Below are 20331 nucleotides of genomic sequence, written 5' to 3' on the forward strand. Positions count from 1 at the left end.
AATGTCAACGTCTTAAATATATGCTAGAATTTATAACTTAACAAGCTAGGAAAAGAATAGAGTAAACTTAATGTGGGTACAAAGGAAATTATAGTACAAACTATAAACAAACACAATGAAATGGAAAAGAGACGATAGAAAACATTAACAAATCCGATAGTCATTATAAAAGAGAACAAAGTTGATAAATCCTCAGCATGCCTCGGGCAGCAATAGAAAGAGGGTAGACAGATAACCAGATGACTGACAGAGAGCACATGAACTATCAAGAGTTAAAAAGAGTTGCTACTGACTTACAGATATCAAGACGATAATAATAATAAAAGGATTATGAATTACTTTAGGGACTAGAACTTAGATAATTTAAGTGATATACATAAGTCCTCTGAAAAAATACAGTTTACAAAAACCACTACAAGAGGAAACGGAACATTTGAACAACTCTATACCTGTTAAACTAGCTGAATTTATTATTAGAACAAAGCCACAAAGAAAGCTACAGGCCTAGATGGCTTTTTCTAGTGCATTATTGCCACAATTGTCATTATTAGCAGGCTCCTCCTCTGTAGTCCAGGCTGGCCCTGGCTGTCACCCTCTTCTTTAGCCTTCTAAGAGCTGTGATTACAGCAATGTGCCACCATGCCCAGACGTGGTCAATTATATCAATCACTTAAGGGAGAAAGAACCCAAATTCCAGACAGAAGGTAGAGTTAAGAGTAGAAGAGGTGGAACCAGACCTGAACTGCCACAAAAACCTTAAAATAACTATATCGAATTCGGTAAGACTTCAAAAAGATCTATGTATTCATATCTGTGTAATTTTTATAGATAATACATCAAGTTGGGTTTATCTTGATAAAGCAAATTATTTTATTAAAAATGTAATTGTAATAAAAATCTACTGTAAAAGCAAACTATTGTATTTGTAGATGCCCACTGAGGGATAAAAATATTAAAATTACCACGAGTTGACTACTGCAAAGGCAGAGCAACCATCAGTTATTGTAGAAGGAAGGAGTTGGGGTTAGCATGGGACACAGGGGCTCCTGGGTGGTATAATTCTCCTTCTGTTTCTTGATCAAGCCATGTTTGTCTTCCCAATAATAAGTCATTACTCCATTTGTTTGATTTGTAGGTGTGAATGTTCAGTTTTAACGGTTAGCTTGACACAGCCTCAGGTGACTTGGGAAGAGTCTCAATGAGAGACTGTCTAGACCAGATTGCCCTGTGGCAGGCGGGTCTGTAAAGGACTGTCTTGATTGACAGGAGAAGATCCAGTCTGAAAGTGGGCAGCGCCCTTCCCTGGTTCAGGGCTCTGGACGGTCTGAGAATAGAGAGAGCTGACACGCACTGTGTGCTTGTGCGTTCATTTCTCTCTCTGACTGTGGATGTGATGTTACTAGTTGCTTCAAATTCCTGCCACCTCGATTTCCCTGAAATAAAGGACTGTAACCAGAATTGTGAGCTAAAACAGACTCTTTGTCCCGTCGGGTTCTTGTTGTCTGGGTGTTTTAACACAGCACCATAATGATGCTGGAACAGCAGGGGTTTATTTTCTGTTATTTCTTTGGGGGGGGCATAGGTGCAGTTCCCACTATCACGTATTGTGCAGTTGAGTCCCGATTTTCACAGGTCAGCACACCCAGAGTACACTAGACGAGCCTCAACCTGGACAAACACGGTTGAAATCGTGGCAGCTCCCCTGCAGATAAGAATTATTTCATTTTGTTGTTATATTATTGATATGTGTGTGTCACGTGTGCACATGCTCACCTGCATACCCCATGATTGCAGGTGCCTTAAGAAGCCAGAAGAAGGTACTAGATGCCTTGGAGCTGGAGTCACAGGAGGTTGCCAGCCACCTAATGTGGGTGCTGGGAACTGAACTTTGGTCTTCTGGAAGAGCAGGAAGCTCTATTCACCAAGGAGCCGTTTTTTAGAATCTAAAAAAAGAATTACGGCGATTCAAGACAGATGAAAATCAGGTGCGGGTGGCCAGAGTCTCAAGAGAATAATTTGGAAAAGCTGAAAAACAACTCTCCTGAAAGCAGCAGACACTCCAAGCCGCTGGGGAAAGGCCACACCTAGAGCAGGGAAGGGGTAGAGGTGGGGCAGGCCGGGGAGGCTGGGGAAACTCTTCCCTTGGCCAGGGTGCTTGGAACTGACTGACAGAACAGAAGCAAGACGCCATTCCAAAAGACTTCCAGGCAGGTGAAGCGGCTCTGTGGGCGAGGGCACTTGCCAGCAAGCCTGACAACCTGGATTTGATCCCTGGATCCCACGGTGGACAAAGAGAATGGCCTCCTGCAGGCTGCCCTCTGATCTCCGCACATAAGAGTGCACATACGCTTCAAGTTAAAAAATAACAAACAAACATAAAAACAAACAACAAAACAGTCTGCTGCTTTGCTGGCTTAGCCGCCCAAGGCTCTCTCGGCACCACACTGTCGGGCTCAGACAAAGCGGCCAGAATGGTAGGCTCTCGTCTGATAAACAGAACACTGAGAGACCAAGGAAAAGAAACTTTGGGCAGATCGATCTGCATAGCATCCAGCAAGCTGAAAAACTTGGCGGGAACCAAAGTACACCCGGGGAACTTTCACAGCAACTCCAAGTGGTGCCCAGGACACTGGCAAGGTAAGCACAGGAGGAGAGCAGGCATTCAGAACAGAGCCCCAGAGGAAGTGAGAGATGTGACCAGATCTCAGACTCCACCGGTGGAACACTCCCAACGGCACAGCATGAGTAACCCTATCATCTCAGAGTCCTCCCAGCGCGCTCCTCTCCGTCTCCTCTACCCATCTTTGTTTAATGCTCAATGTCATTGAGCAGGACAGCTCAGCGGCCTCCTCTTTCCGTTCCTCTCTCAAAGGACCTAGTCTGGGCTGCTTTTCAGGGTCTGTGCCTCAGCTCCTGAGAAGGGGCTGGTCTACGTTATCTGTTCACTGACCTTCACCTGTCTCCAGTCTGCCTTTAGCCCAAATTCCCTCACCCCCACAATTCCCTCACCCCCACAATTCCCTCACCCCCATATTCTTTCACCCCAACCGGTTTCTGCTTCTATTTATATCTCCCTAGTTTTCTCTCTGTCTTCCCGACATTAGCCATGTCTTACTGTGGCTTTCTTCTTTTTCTTGTTCACACAGTACTATCGATGTGCTAACAATTTTACTCCCCCAAATCCTTTGCACTTAAGGATGATGTTGTATAGTTGACTACTGCATTATGTTCATGGCGAGTCTGCCCCTAGATAGTGACTGATGCTGCAGACAGTGTTATCCTCTGAGGGAAGGACTCATAGAGCTGGGGGTCTTAAACCACAACCTTACAGAGGAAAATGACACTTGAACTTCACGACAACCTAGTTTCTCCCAAACATTGAAACTCTTCAAGCTGAAAGAAGAAACATGACCTAACTTCTGAAATAAATTTCAAACAGTGATTTAACTCCTGATGCACAAGTCCCAGCATGAAAACACAAGCAACATAAAAAGCAGAGACACGCCTCCTCCAAAATCTACCAACTGAGTAACGACCCCAAGGAGAGTAACTCAGAAGAAACCCCAGACAAAGAATTCAAAAGAATAATGATAAATATTTTCAAAACAGTGAGAGAGAACTGAGTAAATGTTGGATTAGTTCATTAATGAAATAAGAAAATCCCTACATGATACAATAATAGAATTAATTAAACAGCTAGTGTAGATGAATTGCTAAATGGTCCTATTAAATAAAAAACCCAGAGCCAGATATTGGGTTCTGAAAGATCAGAGAAGCAAGCAGGGCAGTGGTGGCTCACACCTTTAATCCCAGCACTCGGGAGGCAGAGCCAGGTGGATCTCTGTGAGTTTGAGGCCAGCCTGGACTACAGAGTGAGATCCAGGACAGGCACCAAAACTACACGGAGAAACCCTGTCTCAAAAAACAAACAAACAAAATCAGAGAAGCAGAACAAGCCACAGCTAACCTCACCTCGTCAACTTCTCAGCTTCCAAAGATAGCTACTTCCTGTATACCCACACCTATATGCCTTTCTGTTCTGCTCCCTTATTTGCTACATCACTTCCTCTTCCTGCCCAGCTCTGTCTGTCTTCCTGTCACTTCCTGTCTGTCTGTACAGACCTCCAGACTACTATGGTTAGTGCTGGGATTAGAGACGTGTGTCACCACAGTTGGCTCTGTTCCCAGTGTGGCCTTGAACTCATAGAGATCCAGACAGATCCCTGCCTCCCAAGTGATAGGATTAAAGGCATGTGCTACCATTGCCTGACTTCTATGTTTACTATAGTGTCTGGTTTTTTCCTCTGATCCTCAGGTAAATTTTATTGGGGGACACAGTATATTGGGGGACACAAAAAAACAAACAAAATATTCAAAAAGTCAGTTTTTTTTTCTTTTTTGGTTTTTCGAGACAGGGTTTCTCCATGTAGCTTTGCGCCTTTCCTGGAACTCACTTGGTAGCCCAGGCTGGCCTCGAACTCACAGAGATCCGCCTGGCTCTGCCTCCCGAGTGCTGGAATTAAAGGCGTGCGCCACCACCGCCCGGCTCAAAAAGTCAGTTTTAAAGCCCTCTGGAAAGCGTCACCAGTTTAGTTGATCATGAAGAAAATAAAATATCAGGGCTTGAAGATAAGGTAGAGGGATTAGTAAATTCAGTCAAGGACATTGATAAAATTTTAAATTATACAGGCAAGATCTTTGAGACACCATGGAAAAACCAGCCTATGAAATATTGGCATAGATGAAGAAGAATTCTATGCCCAAAGCCCAGAAAATATTCTCAATACAATCATAGTATGAAATGTCCCAAACCTAAGGGGAGAGGCTCATCAATGCACAAGTGGCACAGAGGACAGCAATTAGACGTGCCAGACAAGAACCCCGCCCCACAGTAGAATAATTAAAACACTAACTACAATCAACAAAAAAGTGCAATGAATTCTACAAAACAGAAGCACAAAGTCACATAAAAAGGCAAGTCCAGCAGAATAACAGCGGATCTCTCAACAGAAACATTAAAATCCATAAAGGTATGGAAAGATGTTGTTCAAGTTCTGGAAGACCACAGCTGACAGCCTAGATGACTGCCCTCAGCAAAATTGTCATCACTGATGGAGAAAGAAAAATATTCTGTGATAAAAGCAGGCTCACAGAATTTATGACCACTAAGCCAGCGCTGTAGAGGCTACTGGAAGGAATTCTTTGGAGTAAAGAGAAGAATAAACTCCTCTAAGAGGCTATGGAGAGGGTGTGCTACAACAATGGTTAAGCAAATGAGGATTAGGAAAAGGCCAACTGCTACAAAATCAACAAAATGACAGGAGTTAATACAAACCTTTAAGTAATAACTTTGAATATGAATACTCTCAATTATCCAACCAAAAGATACTGGCTAGCAGACTAAGTTAAAAAACAAAACAAACAGGAATCCAGCTAGTTAATGCCTCTAAGAAACACATCTCACCATCAAAGACAGACACTGCTTCAGGGTGAGAGGATGGGCAAAGGTGTTTCAAGCAAATGGACCTAGGAAACAAGCAGGTGTCACTGTTCTAATATTTGACAAAACAGATTTCCTACCAAAACTAGTCAGAAAAGATAAAGAAGGCCATTTTATACTAATGAAGTGGACAGTCAGTCAAGACAACACTATAATTCTGAATGTATATGTACTCAGATGCACCCAATTTCATCAACGAATGTTGCTGGATATAAAGCCACAGATGAACCCCAATGCAGTAATAGTGGATGAGTCCAATACCCCGATTTCACCAGTTGACAAGTCATATGAACAAAAAAGAAACAGAGGGACATCAGGAGTTAAATGACATCACAGGTCAAATGGACTTAACAGACATCTATAGAAGATTCCATCAAAACACTTCAGAGTACACATTCTTCCCAGAAGCCCATTTTCTCTAAAATAGAGCATAGAGAAGGTCACAAATGAAGTCTCAACCAATACAGGAAAGCTGAATTTCTTATATTCTATCTGACTATTATGGAGCAAAGCTAGAAATCAACAGAAAGAAAATCCAAAGCTCATGGACATTAAACAACACACTACTGTGTAAGGACTGGATTACTGAAGAAACCAAGAAGGAAAAAATTTAGGAGTCTCTATTACAGCAACAAAATAAGAGACAGAAGCTAAAGTGATACAAACAGAAAAGGCAGGATCAAAACATCTTTATTTGCAGATGATATAATTATATACACAAGAGACCCTATTGTGTGGGTCATCAAGAAGGCTCAATGAATAAAGCCACCTGCTGCCAAGCTTGATGACCTGAGTTCAATTCCTGGGGCCCACATGATGGAAGGTGAGAAGTAACTCTTGCAAGTTATCCTCTGACCTCCACATGCCTGTGGTGGCACGTGGGTGCCCATATATGTACAGCCAGAATAAACAAATGTAATAAAAAATAAGTAAATAAGACCCCAACTCTCCACTAGAAAATCCTTAGAGCTGATAAACACGTTCAGCAAAGTGGCAGGATACAAAATTAACACACAAAACCAGTAGCTGCCCTTCATGCCCATGAAAAACAGACTGAGAAGGAAATCAGGGAAACAATTCTGTTTCCAATGACCTAAAAAAAATACCATAGAAGAAACCTAATCAAGGAAGCAAAAAACCTTAACAGCGAAAACTGTAAAACATTGAAAGAAGGAAACGCTTAGAAAGGGGACACTATAAGATGCAAAGATTGCCATGTTCATAGACTGGAAGTCTCAACATTGCTAACATGACTATATTAGCAAAAGCAATCTACAGATCCAATGCAATCCCCATCAAAATTCCCAAGAAAAGTGTGAAATCCAATGTTAACTTCACAGCTTCAGAATGGCTCTTTTAACTGTTTAGAAGTTCATTGTGATATATATTGGGTCTGATGGATTTGGTGCATGATTTTATTTTATTTGCATGTTTTTAAAAGATTTAAAAAAGTAACATTTTTTAGAAATAGAAAAATCTTTCTTAAAACTGTCTTAGTGAGGGTTACTATTGCTGTAATGAAACACCATGACCAAGGCAGAGGCCATGGAGGAATGCTGTTGACTTACTTGCTCTACATGGCTTGCTCAGACTGTCTTCTTATAGAACCCAGGACCACCAGTGCAGGGGTAGTCCCTCCTATAATGGGCTGGGCCCTCCCACATAAATCACTAATTAAGAATGTGCCCTATAGGCTTGCCTACAGCCTGAACTCATGGAGGCATTTTCTCATTTAAGGCTCCCTCCTCTCAGACAACTCTGGCTTGTGTCAAGTTGACATAGAAGTAGCCAGTACAAACTCATATGAAAGGACAAAAGGATCCTGCCACCCTGCCCATAGCCAAAGCAATCCTGAGCAAAGAGAATATTCTGGAGGTATCACCAAACCTGATACTACAGATACGTAAAAATGAAAACGACAGAGTACTGGCACAAAACAGACATCCAGATCAATGGACTAGAATAAAAAAATCTATAATAAGCGCATACAGCCACAGCCATGGCCACCTAATTTTTTACAAAGGTGCCAAAAACACACATGGGAAAAAAAGACAGCATCTTCAACAAGTGGTGATAAGAAACCTGGATCTCTTCAGGTTGAAGACCCAAGCTAGATCCTTATCCCTCACCCTGCGCAAAATCAGCACCAGTCAGAGCGAAGACTGTAACAAAAGACTTGAAACTCTAAACTGCTGGAGAAAAAAGTAAAAATAGGTGGCGAGGAAGGACGAAGGTTGAGCAGAAGGACACACGGGACATGAAAGCGGACTAGAGACTAGGAGAGGTTACCGGTGGGACGGAGGTAGCAGAGGGTCGAAGGAGATGGGGAGGAATCCACCACAGTGCATGGTTTTTGGTTTTGTTTTGGAAGCACCATAACCATATGTGGATTTTTTTTTCCTTTTTTGTACTCAGGGTCGCACTATGTAGCCTTGGCTGGCCTGGAACTCGCTGTGTAGATCAGGCTGGCTTTGAACTCACAGAGATCCTTCTGCCTCTACCTTCTGAGTGCTGGGATTAAGGATGTGAGCCACCATACCTGACTTGTACACTAATTTAAAAAAATTAAAAATTGCTAAGAAAAACAATAAACAAATGTTGCTGAGATGCCTAGATATCCATTTGGGGAAATGATCTTCACTGCCTAACTCACACCATACACAGACGTTAATTCACGGGGATCACAGATCTAAACCAAAGCTAAAACTATGGAGTTCTTTTAAAACATAGAAAAATATCTTTAGGACTAGGAGTCGCAACTTTTTCTTAGAAAAGATATGAAAAGTAATAACTAAAAAAAATCGATAGGGTTGATCAAAATACAAGACATCTGTTCAGCAGAAGACACATTAAGAAAATGAGTGCACACCAGGCATGGCGTGACGGAGGCAGGAGAGTCAAGGGCTCCAGACCAACCCGGATAACACAGCAAGACCCCAACTCACAAGGAACATAAGCTACAACCCGGGAGGACATGTGCAACTCACATATCTAAAGAAGGTCAGGGTGCAAAATGTGGAAGGAACAAAACGTGGTTTTTCAAGGAACAGAATGAGAACAATGGACATAAAAGGTCTGAGTGGATAATGCCCAAAGGAAGATACATGAGTGACCAGTTACCAAATAAAAAAATGTGTTCAATGTCCCGTGGCCCAGAAATGAGTCTTTCCTGCCTTCTGGCCTCTATGAACCACATGCAGACAGTCTGGTTCACCTCTTCATTCACACCTTGTATGGACTGTGTAGACACGGCACAGTGACCACCTCTTGGTCTCTAAAGTAACTCCATAGAACATGCCCCCTGCTAGGTCTAGACCCACCCATTAGAACATCTCATAGGCCACTTGCTTGGAAATGACTTAGACTTCCTTCAGTGATGGCTTTAGCCCATGGGCCCCTTTTCTCTCTGTCTCTTGCTCTCTGCCCATTTGTGGCACACGGAGGTCGCCAGCTGGTTCCTCTCTTGCTGTTGGCCTTGTGAGGTTCATTGAGGTCCAGCTCTGACGACGGCACACAGCTTCTGTCACGGGCCTGGTGTGCTGTCTCTCCTCAGTCACACCTAACCATGACACTGAAACCTAACTCCTTTCCAGGCCAGGGCTGCCCTGGAGATTGTCTTCCCAGGTTCTTCTCAAATGCATTTAGCCAAACAGAAGTTTGTAGAAATTCAAGCAAGGAATGGACATGTCTACCTTGAGGTCCCTCAGCAAGTGTGGGCGTTTCCAGCAGGAAAAGAGGAAGGAGACGGCTCCTGGAGTGCTTCGGTGTAATTGGATCTCGGGGACATTGTCCCAAAGGGCTAAGAAGTTTCCCAACTGTGCCATTTCATTTCTGAACTTTTAATCACTCTAGGGAGTGCAGGAGTCCCATGTATGGCGTTGGTTTCAAATCAACCCCCCTGTGTAGAGATGCTCATCAGATGCCGCCTGAATAGAGCATCAGATAGATGCAGAGACCAAGTGGGAAAGACAAACTTTGAGTTTTCTCTTCAGATCAGAAGTGGCATCTCAGCCTGGGCCCCTTAAACCACTGCTACCTTTTCTGGCCTGGATACCCTTCCTTAGCCGCAGGCACTCCCTTCCCGACAGGTGTCTAATTAAGGTAAGTAAGGATTCCTGTAAAAGCCAACCTCGACCTTTCATTAAGCTTATCGGCGTTCCTAGTGTCTGACTTGACTTTCTACAGTGACTGAGTTTGAATAAATTAAGCAGTTCAGTGGCATCACCAAGACTGGGGACCAGACTGTACCCCTTCCTGAGTCTGAAAACTTGGAATGTCAAGAGACAAGTTCTGCCAATTTGAGCTCATGGGTTCACCTGACTTGGGAGACTGACCCATAACCAAGGTGGCCCCATCTCACAATGACCTTCCACAGACTCGGGCAGTTTAAGGAGGAGATGGTCACCATCATATGAGCGAGAGAAGCCCAGAAGGGTGCTGGCTCCTTCCACATGGAGAATCTCCTGTTGTTCTAGAGATCCGCAAACACAGAGCAGGCTGTTTGGGAACGTAGTGAGCTCCTCCACGCCAGGAGATCAAGCTGGGACTGAAAGGCAGGGCACCAGTGCTGTTCCAGGAGGAACAAGAATGGGAGAGGAGGCTGAACTGGATTGCTGAGGGGCATAGGCAGTGTTGGAGCAGAGGTCTGGGTGACATGCTGAGTCATAAGTCTCGAGGACTGTTATGTCCACTGATGCCTGTGTGGATGCCCACCCAGAATGAAGGAAACCTAGCAGAATTATGGCCACCCCTCAGTTTATCTTTAAGAAACATCAGATGCAAACTGTTAGGGACATATCAGGATGTCCAGAGTATAAAGTCACCTAGGAAATACTCACCCTTTGTTATATCTCTCTAGATACCACCTTTCCTTTTCCTTAAAGACTCAAGAGAATTCTGTATCTCCAAGAGAGCTTCTATGAGCCCTGTTCCCATTAAAGCCCTCTGCTGAATCCCCGAATGTGGCTGGATATTCAGACACACTGGATAGATTGACGGAGAATGGATGAAAAGTGAATCAATAGGCGGAAGGCCGTGGGCCTGGCGATACGAGAGATCTGGAGAGTAACTGAGTGTGATTTCTCTGAGAAGGCTGTGGACCAAAGCAATGGTTTTGGCAGGTGTGGTGGCTCACACATGTAATTCCAGCACTCAGGAAGCTGAGGCAGGAGGATGGCCATGAGTTTGAGGCCAGCCCAGGTTAGCCTCAGTGAGAGTGAAACCTACCAAACAAAGACAAATAGACAAACAAAAAACCACAAAGACAGAGAGAAAAGAAGAAGGGAGGAAAGGGAGGGAGGGAGGGAAGGAGGGAGGGAGGGAGGGAGAGAGAGAGAGAGAGAGAGAGAGAGAGAGAGAGAGAGAGAGAGAGAGAGAGAAGTTTTAAGGCAAGGATTCACAACTACGTCTCTAACATCTGGCATCAAGCAGGGGGAACATGAAACACACTTAGTCTCTTCTCTGAGTATTATTTCTGGTGAATTACCATACAGGATACAACATGAATAAAATGAGTGTTTTGTGTGTCATTTTATTGATCAAATGCATTTAATTATCAGATTTGTGACTTTGTTGTCTTTAAGCCCCAATTTTTGATATTGATTGTGTTGCTTTTTTTTTTCTTGTAAAGAAAAAAAGCTTCTGTGAGCTTTCAGAACTGTCTCTAATCACTCCACCAAACTGGGGCTGCAGACCTGATGTCCTGGCCCTATGCAAAGAATGTTGGCCTTGGACCTAAGTATTTGCTTCAGTTGACAGAGAACACGCAGAATGGAAAGTAACAACCAGACCTCCCCTGTGACCGGCTTCATTCTCCTGGGTCTCTCCGCCCACCCAACGCTGGAGAAAACCTTCTTCCTGCTCATCCTGCTGATGTACCTGGTGATCCTGCTGGGCAACGGGGTCCTCATCCTGGTGACCATCCTCGACGCCCACCTGCACACACCCATGTACTTCTTCCTGGGGAACCTCTCCTTCCTGGACATCTGCTACACCACCTCCTCGGTCCCCCTCATTCTCGACAGCTTCCTGACCCCCAGGAAGACCATCTCCTTCTCAGCCTGTGCAGTGCAGATGTTTCTCTCCTTTGCCATGGGAGCCACCGAGTGTGTGCTCCTGAGTATGATGGCGTTTGATCGTTATGTGGCCATCTGCAACCCCCTTAGGTACCCAGTGGTCATGAGCAAGGCTGCCTATGTGCCCATGGCCGCCGGCTCCTGGGCAGGTGGAATTGTTGCCTCCATGGTTCAAACATCCCTTGCAATGCGGCTGCCCTTCTGTGGGGACAATGTCATCAATCACTTCACCTGTGAGATCCTGGCTGTCCTGAAACTGGCCTGTGCTGACATCTCCATCAATGTTATCAGCATGGGGGTGACAAATATAATCTTTCTGGGGGTCCCGGTTCTCTTTATTTCTTTCTCCTACATCTTCATCCTCGTCACCATCCTGAGGATCCCCTCTGCTGAGGGGAGGAGGAAGGCCTTCTCCACCTGCTCTGCCCACCTCACTGTGGTGATCGTCTTCTATGGGACCATCCTCTTCATGTACGGGAAGCCCAAGTCCAAGGACCCACTGGGGGCAGACAAGCAGGACCTTGCAGACAAGCTCATCTCCCTCTTCTATGGGGTGGTGACCCCCATGCTGAACCCCATCATCTACAGCCTGAGGAACAAGGATGTGAGGGCTGCTGTGAGGAATCTGGTGGTACTTAAGAAGAGCTCCACCTAGTGATGTTTGGAGGACAGAAATGCCCATAGTTCTGTGCTCCTTAGCTGTGCTTCTCCGTGAATCTCTGAAACATGTTCTCCAAAGGAAGTGTATGTAAAAAGTGATTATCTGAAAATGGTATTTCCCGTATATTGGAGAGCTGGACACAATTAAAATGATGAAACCTAAGACCTGCTGGGCAAGTGCCTTAAAGATGAAAATGGTATGCTGCCAGAAAAGGGGGGCAATGGGGGGTTATCTCATTCTCTACCCTACAAATCTGAATTCACCTTTCTAAGCAGATTGCTACTCTGTGTGGGGACAAGAAACATGTATCTTGTGAAATCATCCATGGCTTTTGGATCCCAGGGGTATACTCCCATTAAGTGGGGCCCAGCCAGTGCTTATAAATTGCTGGTGGAAGACAGGTTTCAGAAACAATGCAGAAGAGATGTCAACGTCCTGACGTTATAAATCAGGGAGCTGGGAACTAACCAGGGTGTGTCCGGAAGTTCCTGGTGCTAACTCGGCAGGTGGGAAGAGAGACAACAACATTAGAAAACCACCGTGGTGTGAGTGTGAGATGTCCCCCACAGGCTCCTGTGTTGGAGCACTCAGTCCCCAGGTGGTGGCACTCTCTGGGGAGGGTGTGGGAACTTCAGGAGGAAGGGTCTGTCAGGCAGGAGGAAGGAAGTCACTGGGGGTGGGATTGAAGGGTTATAACTTGGCCCTGAGCTCCACCAGAGCAGTCTCTGCTTCCTGACTGCTGACATGATGTAACCATCTCCCTCACACTCCTGTTGCCCCAGCCAGGGGCTGCCTCTGCCCCCTGCCTTCCCAGCCACGGTGAACTGCACCCTCTCAAACCATAGCCAAAACGAAGCCTTCTTCCATGCTGGAAATTCCAGCTATTTGGGAGACTGAGGCAAGAAGATTGCAAGTTCAAGCCTAGTGCTACTTAGAGAGAGACCTCAGCTCAAAGTAAGAAAGTTCAAACTGACAGTGATGATGTAGGGCACTGGGGAGGCAGCTCCGCATCGATCACTTGCCTGGCTAGCCCGGTGAGGCTCTGGGTTCCGTCCCCAGTTCAATCCCCGGGGTTGGAAAAATAGCAGCAACAGCAACAATGCTCTCTCTTCCTGACCTTGTTTCCGACCGGTACCTTGTCACAGGACAAGTAAGCAAGCATAGAGGCAGACCGGTATGGAAACAGCTAAGTTTTAGGTGAGTCTTCTCCTTTCCCGCCTTTGACGGTAAGATTTAAAGCCATAGAAAAGCTGGGGAACAAATCCAGACACTCATCTCCGGGGCCTGACAATGATCTGTCACAGCCATTCTGTTCATCCCCAAGGAGTGCTTCTCTGGCTTTTTTTTCTTTTTCAGTGTGAGGAAAGTGTGGAGAAATCAAACCCAGGACTTTGCACAAGCTGGCCGTCATTCTACTACTGAGCTACATCCCTGCCTTCCCTGTCCCTTTCCTGGCTTATTTTGATGCAAAGCCCAGATGGTCACATGGTCTATATTTATATCTTTTGGTATATGTCTCTAAAATCACTGGTGCCATGCTGTGCTGGCTAGGTTTATGTCAGCTTGACCCAAACTATAGTCATCTGAAAGGAGGGAACCTCAACTGAGAAAATGCCTCCATAAGATCGGCCTGTGGGCATTTTTTTAATCAATGATTCATGGGGAGGACCCAGCCCATTGTGGGTGGTGCCACTCCTGAGCTGGTGGTCCTGGGTTCTATGAGAAAGCAGGCTGAGCAAGTCAGGAGGAACAAGCCAGTAAGCAGCACCCTCCACGGCCTCAGCTCCTGCCTAGGTTCCTGCCCTGTTTGAGTTCCTGTCCTGACTTCCTTTGACGATGAACAATGATGTGGAAGTGTAAGCCAAAGAAACCCTTGCCTCCCCAACTTGCTTTTTGGTCATCATGTTTCATTGTAGCAACTTAGTTAGAAACACTAACTAAGACACATGGTAAAGTAACATATATACATATATACAATATTGTAAATAGACGACTGACACATCGAAAGCCCAGCAATGATTCTTCTGTAACCCATTATCCAGGGTTCATATCTCTAAAAATGTCCCACTTGCTCCATGTTTTGTGAGTCTCATGTAGCCCAGGCTGGCCTCAAACTCACTATGGAGCAGAGGAGGACTTTGGACTCCTGATCCTCCTGCCTCAGCCTCCAAAGTGCTAGAATCATAGTTATGTATCATCACACTCTATTCCAAAACTGTTATAGATGTTTTGTTTCAATCTGTTCAATTGAACTAGGAGCAGAATAAACTATATGTATATATATATATATATATATATATATATATATATATATGTATATATATATTTTTTTTCTAGACAGGGTTTCTCTGTGTAGCTTTGGCGCCTTTCCTGGATCTCACTCTGTAGCCCAGGCTGGTCTCGAACTCACAGAGACCCGCCTGGCTCTGCCTCCCGAGTGCTGGGATTAAAGGCATGAGCCACCACTGCCCTGCTAGCATCTTAATCTATACTTCTCTGTTCCTTTTTTCTCTTTCCCCACTCCCTCCCTTTTTCTCATTCCCTCCCCTCGGGTCTCACGACCTCTCTCTCTCTCCTCCTCCTCCTGTCCCTATTAATTGCTTGAAGAGACAGTTGCCCACTAAAGGACACTAAAGTTTCTCATGTCTGCACTTCGTTGGTGACAGCTCTGTGTTGTCTGTGTCTTCATTTTCCATGAATTGATGACTAGATCTAGAAGTGAAGGGTTTCACTTAAGTGTGGTCACAGGTACAAGGCTCCAGGAACTACGCAGGACTGCGGTAGCTTCTGTGATGACTTTCCTGCTTCCAGGTCTGTCCAGGTGTCCCTGGTTCAACAGTCACCCTTCCTCAGCAAACCTGGAAACAACCATTTTCTCTAAGAATCCCTTGTTTCCTTTAGTGAGGGATGGTAATTTAGAAATCACTGTCTGCACGCTAGGGATGCTATGTAGGTTGTCAAAGTTCGTCATGGTGGGAAGAGCTGGGGAAAGAATTACATAATTATAACATGTAGGGTGCTGCATGCGTTGCCGCCGCCCCTTAAGAGGGTAACAGGGCTGAAGACCCCCTGTTGTGACGTCATTCTGCGGTGGGTTATTATTTCCGTGGCTGTGGTGTTGCCACTTCAGAGAAGCTAACCACACACAGTCTTGTAGACGTGTAGCATGAACACGAGGATTTCCGATCTGCGAACCCTCGGGGATGCTCCGAGGGCAAACAGCTGCCCAGGCTTTGATTGTCAAGTGAAGGGCTAATGGCTGACACTAGACCAGCCTCATTGCCTAGTCTAGCAAGGAGCTGTGTCATAGACTGACACTGGATGTCAGCTACTGCCTGGTTCAGGACTTTGTATATCTTTTATCCTTTTCTCCAAGCGTGAGAAATACTATAGATTTCAAAAGCAAAAATGTTGGCCTACAGTGGCACTGAGGAAGGTGTTTCCACCAGTAAAGAAACTTCCCGCTCAGCCACTTAGCTCTAAAATCCAGAAAAGACAGTGTCGTGCCCTCTGCCCACCAGATGGTGCGGCCCATAGTTAAGACCGGTCCTCCCACCTCAGTTCACCACATCCAATTCTCACAAGTGTACCCAGAGCTTTGTCTCCTAGGGGGTTTGGGATCCTATCAGATGGTAGTCAGTATCAGCCGCTACAATCATATTTATAAAGCCCTAATGCCCTGAGTCAAGGACCAGACCCAGGACTCTCAGCAGTGTGATGAACCTACCCCTGTGCAACTGATATTCTAGCAAGAAGGAATATGTAACAAATAATACGAAAATTAGTAAGAAAATAATATACAGCGTTAGAAATTTCATGTAATCAGGACAGAAGCATCTAAATTTTCTCCCTCTTAAACCCATGAAAGTTTTCCTTCCTCCCACCCTCCATCCCTCTGTTTTCCCTCCCTTCCTACCTCCCTCTCTCCCTCCCTCCATCCCTTCCTTCCCTCCCTCCTTCCCTCCCCAGTAAAACCCATGAGGCTAAGGAGAAGTCAAATGTCAACAGTGATGCTATGTGGAAAGTGGATGGACAGTGTTAACCGCCCTCGATCTGACAGAGCCAAATCCCCAGGCAGAACCTGGAATGCTGAGCAATAATGAGGCTGATGAGGCAGAGGATTTTCTGCACCAAGTACCCTTATCCCTGAGGCAAAGATGGTACTGTTAAAATAAGGAAGACTAGGTCTCAAATGTATGAGAGATTGTGCCCCTCCATGACACTAAGCATCCACCCCAACAAAAAGTTTGTTCTATAAGAAGGAAAACCAGGACTCTGGGCTGAAGGGCAGCAGGCAAAAATGAGAACATGGGAACCTTGTGCTTCCAAAGGGTAAAACCAACAGCCACACCCACAGACTGAGAGTCAGAATGACCTCTCACTATGGCAGATGTGCCTTCTGATTCAGAAGAGAGATGTTCTCTAGAAAGTTCCCAGAAGCCCATCTCTCATTGAAATGTGACTGAAGGAGCGTAGGTGCTGGACTATTTGGTCAAACATTATTCTGGATTTATCTGTGAGGTGTTTCTGATGAAATTAACCACATCTGAGCAGGTAAACTGAGTAAAGCAGGTTGCCCTCCATAATTGGTGTGGGCATCATCCAATCGGACGGAGGTCACAACAGAAGAGAAAGGAGGGACATGAGGGCCGCCTCCTCAGAGTTGAGGCATGAGCTTTGTGAACGGCAGCAAAGGCTGTTCTTGGGTCTCCAGCCTGTTCCATAGCACCAGGAGGGGCTTGTCAGCCTTCACAATCACATGACCACCTGAACTGGTTCCCTACTTCACACACACACACACACACACACACACACACACACACACACACACACACGTGGGGTTTGTTTTTGTTTTTGGAGAACCCTGACTAATACACACACAGCAAAATATTAGTCATTTATGAAGACTGAATAAAATATGCTCAGACATATAAGGTCTTCAATATTCTCAATATTCTTCAATTTTCTCAAGAAGCTATTGAAGAACATGTTCCACCAAAAAGAAAGAATAAAACCATAATTGGAAAAAAACAGTTAAAAGATAGGAGTCTAATCTATGACATAGTGTAAGGAGTTCACAGGATTCTGAAAACAGCTAACTGTCCTCCACACAGAGAAGGCAGACCAGCCTGGGGACACCAGAGACAGGTCTGTGTGGGGCCTTCTTCTACAGAGCTCTGCTGTCTGGGGCCAATGACTAGAAGATGCTGCAGACAGCCTGACCCACAGTTTTCTTGTGCTGGTCTTATCTTAACCATGCACTGAGTCTCTTCCCCTCTCTCTGCCTTCCTAGTGGGCTAGCTGAGGGTGCTCACTCAACACCACACCATGCTCTGCTCTCCTCTGTCTCTAGAAGTGGGGGCGGCGGGTGGGTTAAGGAAAGAAAGCTGAGAGAAGCAGAAACGTGAAATGATCCATTCCTCTACTGCTGCTCTTCCATGACAGATGTCTGGTCCCTGGTCACGCTCAGCCTTGCCTGACTTGCACAGAAAGGTCTATTGAAACCCTGAATTCAGGTTTTCAGATGCGTTTCCCTCCCACGGTAGCAGACCTTCCCTTTCCTTAGCAAGCTGGGTTTGCAATTATTACTTCATTTTTCAATGAAACAGTTCATTTACACTAATGTTTTTGTAGGTGATAGAGCCATGAAAGAAATCAAGAATGGATTATTAATCTTCCTTGGCTGCATAACAAACTACACAGAGTTAACAGTTTAAAACACCCCTCAACTATTGTCTATAAATGAGGTGTCTGGATGAGAGTGGTTGGGAGCTTAAAAAAAAAAATCCTCTCCCAAGCTCATCCAGACTGTTGGCGGAATTCAGGTTCTCTAGCTGGCAGTCTGGAATTCAGGTTCTCTAGTTGGCAGTCTGGAATTCAGGTTCTCTTGTTGGTAGTCTGTGACCCCATTTGCTTTGCTGACTCTTCCAAGGGGACATTCTCAGATCCTTGTGGCAGCCCTGTGGCATGTAGAATCCTTTCCACTCAGTAAATATGATTTCTCACCTGATGGGACCAGACTCAACTGGACAAACTTAAAGTCAACTACCATGGGACTTTAGTCGCACTGAAAAAGGTCCTTCACGACAATACCTGGGTGCTGCTGGCTCACCGGAGGGTGCATGGGAGTCTGCCTAGAGAAGTCAGTAGTCATCAAATAAAGAGAAGGAAATCTATTTCAGGAGGGAAATGAGGCATTGCCATAGTCCTGGAGGGAGGAGACAGGACAAGATGGAGGGCCTATAATGTACTGGAAAGTTCTAGTTCTCACCCTGAGTAAGGCATGCATGATGTGAATTTTATTTTTCTCTTAAAGAGTATACATTTTTTTATTCTTCTTAAATTTTAATTGCACTTATTTATGTAGTGTGTGTGTATGTGCAAGTGTCTACCCCTGTACATGTGCACCACATACCGAGTCAGAGGGTAACTTGCAGGTGTCAGTTCTCTTCTTCCATAATGTGGGTCCTGGGGATCAAATACAGGTCATCAGGTTTGGCAGGCTTGATAGCAAATGTTCAGATTTATTTACAGCCCCTCTCATGCCCTTTAAGGCCTGGGCTGTGGCAGGAGCTTGCCTTGTGAATGGGTCCAGCTAAGAAGGAAACTTTGAGAACTTTTTGTATAGTTCTGAGCTCTTGAATTTGCAAACAGCCAAGGATCCCAAGCCACAAGGATTTTCCCTTTGCAATGTGTGGGTCCCACATTCTCCCCAGATTATTATAGTATGCACTGAGAGTTCTCACGAGTTAGACGCTTATTCCAACAGGGCCAGGATGACCCTTCTCCAGCGCTTCCCAACAACCCAAGTAGGGGAAAAGTATTTCTGCAGAGATTTCAGACTAATTGGATCACAGGGACATAGTCCCAGGTGTAGGGAAAGTTTCTGAACTTTGTCACTTTAGTTTTGTAACTTCAAATCACATCGGGGACTAGCATAATCCCGACAGCAGAGTGCAGTTTAAATGGCTTTGCCTAGGTCTCCAAAGGCCCTTTGTGGATTGATCCAAACAGAGAACGTAACAAGAAAACAAAACATGACCTGAGATACTCACTCCTTTGGCTGGTGCTTCCAGCCAGGTCGGCTGTTTCTGACTGCTGGGCTATTTCTAGCTCTCAAATAAAGTGATTTTATCAGCATATTTATCAAGAAGGTAAGCTAGCACTGTGTGTGTGTGTGTGTGTGTGTGTGTGTGTGTGTGTGTGTGTGTGTACCCCAGGCCCATAGGCAAGCACTCTACCACTGAGTTAGCTCCCTAGACCTGAAGAAACACTTTTTTAAATTACATCTGTGTGTGTGTGTGTGTGTGTGTGTGTGTGTGTGTGTGTGTGTGTGTACGCTCACATGCATGCTCACACTGAGGCATGCTCACAGAGGTCCGAGGATGACTTGCAGGAGTTGGTTCTTTCCTGGTATCGTGTAGACCCTGGGGGTCAAACCGGGTTGTCAGACTTGGAAGCAAGTGTCGACCTGTTGAGCTGAGAACACTTTTAAAAAGTAAAGAAACTCTTGTGAGCCGGTGACATTCCGGGCTTCCTACCTGCTGTGAGGAGGCATGGGGAAATCTGAAGGTGCGAGAAAAGGGCGCATCAGTGATGTAAGGAAAGATCAAAACAGAAATTCATGAGATCAAATCGTCCTTGTATGGAATGCCTCAATAGCAGTGAGGTCCAAAAAATGAGCATCTCCACAGAGGAGGGGAGCCTTAGCCATTCCCACGCCCCGACCAGTGCCAGTGGGTGTCAATGCCAGTTCTTTAATCAACGTTCCAGAAGATTTCCGCTTATGCGAGCATATATGAATGAATGAGTGACTGGCTCAGGATCATGTATATCAGGAAAGTGAAGGAAAGAGGAAGAAGGCAGCCTTCAGGAGCGCTCACACAGGGGAATGGCCGGGAGTTGAGACAAACACTATTAAGGGTTTCAGCCAGACCTAGGCTCCACGGGTGAAATTTTTCAAGTAAAATATAGTATTTCTTGACAAAGCTGAGAAAAATAAGTTGTTTACAAATGGTCCAACTTCAACTAAATGTTATGATACCTGTTTTAAATGTGATTAGCAAAATTAAATTTACCCAAATGACATTTCAAAC

The 20331-nt window shown here is 45.1% G+C and overlaps 1 protein-coding gene across 1 annotated transcript; it reads left to right on the forward strand.

Annotated features, from left to right (window-relative positions):
• The first annotated feature begins 11269 nt into the window (after positions 1-11269).
• LOC128097028 (olfactory receptor 13C7) lies at positions 11270-13132 on the forward strand. The gene is made up of 3 exons (XM_052717225.1): positions 11270-12202; positions 12742-12786; positions 13022-13132. Exons 1-3 carry the CDS (start codon positions 11270-11272, stop codon positions 13130-13132), a joined length of 1089 nt encoding a protein of 362 aa, XP_052573185.1.
• Positions 13133-20331: the final 7199 nt, after the last annotated feature.

Source organism: Peromyscus californicus, unplaced genomic scaffold (assembly GCF_007827085.1).
Source record: "Peromyscus californicus insignis strain IS unplaced genomic scaffold, ASM782708v3 Scaffold_5__1_contigs__length_169319896, whole genome shotgun sequence".
Taxonomy (NCBI): Eukaryota; Metazoa; Chordata; class Mammalia; order Rodentia; family Cricetidae; genus Peromyscus; species Peromyscus californicus.